Source organism: Nicotiana attenuata, unplaced genomic scaffold (genome assembly GCF_001879085.1).
Source record: "Nicotiana attenuata strain UT unplaced genomic scaffold, NIATTr2, whole genome shotgun sequence".
Taxonomy (NCBI): Eukaryota; Viridiplantae; Streptophyta; class Magnoliopsida; order Solanales; family Solanaceae; genus Nicotiana; species Nicotiana attenuata.
Genome location: NW_017673062.1, coordinates 53,969 through 58,716, shown reverse-complemented (window position 1 = coordinate 58,716; position 4,748 = coordinate 53,969). Strand labels below are relative to the sequence as shown.

General features: G+C 40.3%; 1 protein-coding gene across 1 annotated transcript; it reads right to left on the bottom strand.

Moving 5' to 3' along the window:
* Window positions 1-1,210: 1,210 nt before the first annotated feature.
* LOC109215340 lies at window positions 1,211-1,933 on the bottom strand. The gene has a single exon (XM_019379382.1). It carries the CDS (start codon window positions 1,931-1,933, stop codon window positions 1,211-1,213), a length of 723 nt encoding a protein of 240 aa, XP_019234927.1.
* Window positions 1,934-4,748: the final 2,815 nt, after the last annotated feature.

Sequence of the window (4,748 nt, the reverse complement as noted above, 5' to 3'; positions counted from 1 at the left end):
AGCGGATAACAGCCAAATCATGGACTTGCTCTCTGAAGGCCTGGAAATTCTGGTCTCGATCTTGTAACTGCTGCTGGCGAGTGATGGCTATCTCTCTTATGTGGCCCTCGCGATCTAAAGCTGACTCCAACTGAGCCCGAAGTCTAGCCTGCTCGAGTCTCGCATGTGCCCTCTCCCTATCAATATCTGCATGCTGATATTCTCTATTGTACCTTCTCATTTCTTCCAACTGTGCATGGAGCTGAGCTTCTGAACGTACCCAATGGTCCTTCTCTTTCTCGAATTGAGCCCTCTCTTCTTCAAATTTCACCACTTGGCGATCCTTACTAGATTTGGCCTCCTCATTTAACTGCACGATTTTTTCCTTAGCTTTGTCCAATGCCTTTTCAGTCTTTGCCAAGATGGAATCATAATCTTGCATCTTTTCCATCAGATTGGCAATGGTTCTTTGGTCTTTCCAACTTCTTACTGGCACTTCAGAGGCTTTCTTCATCTGTTGAAGCCGAACACGGAGGGCTTCATTTTCGCGAATCAAACTCTTCTTTTCACCTTCCGCTTCTTGTGCTTGTAAGTCTTTCTCAAATTTGAGGTTCCTCAGGCTTTCTTCTAAGTCATGAATAGTTGCTTTGTATCCCTTTTCCTTTTCACCCCAAGCCAACCGTTCTTGGATTTTGTCATCAAAGGCTTGAACATGCGGCCTTTTCACGGGCCTTTTGGGCTCGGGTTCTGACTCATCATCCACGCGAGATTTCTTCTCAAACCACCTAGCATAACCCGGATCTACCTCACCTTTCGCAGGATCTAGAACTTGGGTATCATCTTTCAAGTAGCGACAACCATTCCAAATTTGTTGGATTAAAGCCTCAGGTAGTGGGGCTTCGGGGTGTAGCTCAATCACTTGCACACTCAAATCTTCGTCATCAGGCACCACTTGGTACCTTCCTAGCTGTCTTAGAACTCTCTGTGGCGCATATGGCTGGACACTTCTCAGACCCAATAGCAGCAAATAACTCTTTAAGGCCGACATGTGTATTACCTCTCTTACCGGGAGCCATCCCAAAGTCCACTCAATTTGACTTGCATTTAAAGATCTTAGGTGGGATATCCAGGCTTTCACCCCTTCTGGAGAATTATAATCTTTTATTCTTTCTTCATAACTCTCAATGACATTGTCCTTGCTCGGACCATACCGCATGAACTTGGGGTGATGTCAGAGATGTTCAATCAACCACATTTGCAACAAAATATTGCACCCTTCGAAGAATTTTGCCCCGGACTTACACAAAGTCAACGCCCGATAAATGTCTGATAGAATGATCGGGGCAAGAGTGTGATGTTTTTTGGTAGTGAGGACATGTACGACCCTGGCTATGCGAATGTCAATCGTCCGCTCTTTGTTTGGGAAGACCATGATCCCTAGAAACGCCACTATGAAAGCGAAGCGACGGTGAATCTGCCATGTGTCCTTGTTCTGCTTGTTGCTAAGGCCCTTTTCATGAATTTCAAACCCATCTGGCTTCCCGAACCTAGAATATAGGAAGTAGAAAGAACAACACCCGTTGACCACGTTGGTCTTTCTGATTTGATTACTGATGTTCAGAAGACCAAAAAATCGGTGTACAGAAGGAGCCTTCGGGAATGTGAGCTTCTGTTTTCTCAAATCCCTGCCAAAACGGGAATATCCAGCTATCTCTTCTAAAGTAGGAGTAAGCTCAAAATTAGAGAAGCGGAAGACATTGTGAACAGGGTCCCAAAAAGTCACTAGTGCCTCAATCAAATCATCGCGTGGTTTAACTTTCATAATATCAGTGAGGGCTCCCAAATACTTAGTGACCCATTTCTGACCATCTTTTCCTAAGTCATACCACCACATTTGAAGCTGGAGTAAAAAACCATCTACAACCATCAACGGTGTGTTCTGGATAGTGCTCATTTTGTACCTGTGGGTGATTAAGGTTAGGGTTGACACTAGCCTCAAAAGAAAAATCAAAGAGAGGGTGGCTATTTTTACAATTATGACCCCTTCATACTTCCAAAGATAAATTTAATGTTGGGATGGGCATGATGTAAAAGCGATGCCCAATTGACAGACATGTCCATTCTTGCGAGAATAGCCCTTCAACAATTTTGAAGTTGTTCTAAGGCTATTCCGACAAAAACGGTTATGGATTAACCGAAGCTGGGTCTGCTTGTTTGTTTTTGATTAAAAAAAAATAACTAGACACATTTCCTTTTTCTTTTTAGTTCTTTTTGTAAAAATGGGGGCCGAACCCTATGGAGGTTGCCTACATATCTTACATCCGGTGATAATCAGACCCGCGTAGTTCGTATATGTTTCTGGAATAGAATGACACATTTTTTTTTGTGAAAAATTTAGGCTTATTTTGTAATAATCTTTTTGGGGTAAATACTGAGATTTTTCAAAAATCGGGTAAAATTTCCTCTCCTATTTTCTCACTTCTAGTTTTACCTCAATTTTTATATTTTTATTTTATTTTATTATTTTTTAGAAGCCGGTCAACATGCACAAGCCGAATCAAACATAATGCACAAGTAGCACATAAGATGCATCAGGATGGTCTTCCAATTCTCGGGTACACCTGTCCTAGACGGACCCAACCCCTGTGTTGAGTCCCCAAAGTCAAATTCACATGATGCAAACAAACGTTCCTACTAGGGATCCGGCATGAGGTTATGTTATGCTAGGTTTAAATCCTGGGGGAGTGTTTTAGACCTGGCTTACCCAAGCGGACAGCTCGAGCCGAGGTGGGAGCAACGTACCGGGAGCACGAAAGTCTACCCGGCCTAGTTACTTGACCCAGCCTCGTTCTAATTGGTAAGACTTCTAACAGAAAAGTGGGCCACGCGCACGTGTGCAAAAAAAATTTAGAAGACTCAGAAGGGAGGCGTAAGAAGACAGTTTAATGCAATTCAAATAATATCAAAGCGGTAAATAGGCGGCAATTAGCACATTAGGCCCAAAAATACAGTAATTACATCAAATTAATAAAGCCAAGTATAGATCACATTACAAGCTCGAATTCTAAACCCTGAACATCAGTTCTGGGTTATATTCCCCAGCAGAGTCGCCAGAGCTGTCACACCTCCGTTTTACCCACCCGAAGGGGTATAAGAGAGTTTCTCCAATCAAAGTGACATTATTCGAAATGGGATTAATTATTGATCAGAGTCGCCACTTGGAATAAATTATGGTGTCCCAAGTCACCGGTTTATTTTAGATCCCAAATCGAGGAAGTTTTATTTTAAAGAGTCTGCGAACCAGAAATTCTAGATAAGGAATTCTGTTAAACCGGGAGAAGGTGTTAGGCATTCCCGGGCTCCGTGGTTCTAGCACGGTCGCTTAGTGAATATTACTTGGCTTAAATTGTTTAACTACTCATTTTTAGGACCTATGTGCATTTATCTTTTTACCGCTTTTAAATTACTTGAAGACTCGTACTTAAAGAATTATCGAGTTACGCGTACGTATACTCGTGTGGTTTGGCATGTCAAGAGTCATGTCACGCGTACGTGTACACAATTAAAAACACTTAGTTTATTTAAGAAAAAAGCTTGGTCAAAGTCGCGCGGACGCGTACCTTGATTTATTTTGAAAATCATAATTATGTCACGCGAACGTGTACCCAATCACGATTAAGTCGCGCCTAAAGCATGTTGCGATGTTCATAAATTGTTATTTTTTTAAGTTTGAGATTATTGTGAAGGCCATAGGTTATGGAAATTCTTGTGGATAAAATATTTTTGGAGAGACTTACTCGTCAATTATGAAAATGTGGGCTAACTTTTATTATTTTGAGCCGAATGTTAACAGCCTAATTAGATATCAAGGGAAAAGAGTGACCTAAAGCCCAAAATTGTACCAATTTCTATAAAATCGTTCACCTACAAAGCTCATAACACTATTATCATCCCAAATTTTAAACAAAACTCAAATACCATGGTATTCGGGCTAAAACTATTTTGAACATGACACAAATATTTAACTAGTGAAGGAAATAACCTTATAAACTAAATCATCACTGTTGTATCTTGATTATGATTAAGGAATGAACTAATGACTTAATTTAAGCCTAAGTATTAAGATATGACTCGGAACCAAACAATTGAGTTTTTAATCCAAATTTAACGAGATCTAGAAAAGTAGAACCTAATTGAATCTACAACTTCAATGGAATCTCACGTTTTACAAAATGAAACAAAATAATATCATTCTAGCAATTCCAACAGAACTCAAACCAAGAAAACAACATATAGGTATCATTATATTCATATCACGTTGAAAATTGAAGCCAAAATAGAAGTAAGAGTGGGAAGAATTGAACCCGGGATTGCTTCTTTTAAATGAGTAATAACAGTGAATACAAAGATATGCTCGGACTGACTGTGTGCACGACTCTGCTACGGAATTCGATCGAGAAATAGCTAAAAATCAGGGACAATGACCGCGACCTTCGACTTCGAACAACACCTTAATCGAACCTCGAACATAACTTTGTAAAAGCTAACCAGAATTTCGAGTGGAATTGAAACGTTCGTTTATGGTAAAAATGGTTTAAGGCATGGTGGAATTGGGTTCCTCTAATCTTCTGTTTCTATCCTTATGTGGACTGTGCGTTCAGATGCGAAGCAAAGCGCTGCTTTTTGTGAATTCAATATATGTGCTCTCCTCTAATCTACTCTAATACCCCCTTTATCTGATTCTCTTCTTTTCGTTTTCTTTCGTTTTT

What these genes read in the sequence shown, in the direction of transcription:
- LOC109215340 (XM_019379382.1), bottom strand. Translation starts at nt 1,933, where the DNA reads ATGAGCACTATCCAGAACACACCGTTGATGGTTGTAGATGGTTTTTTA.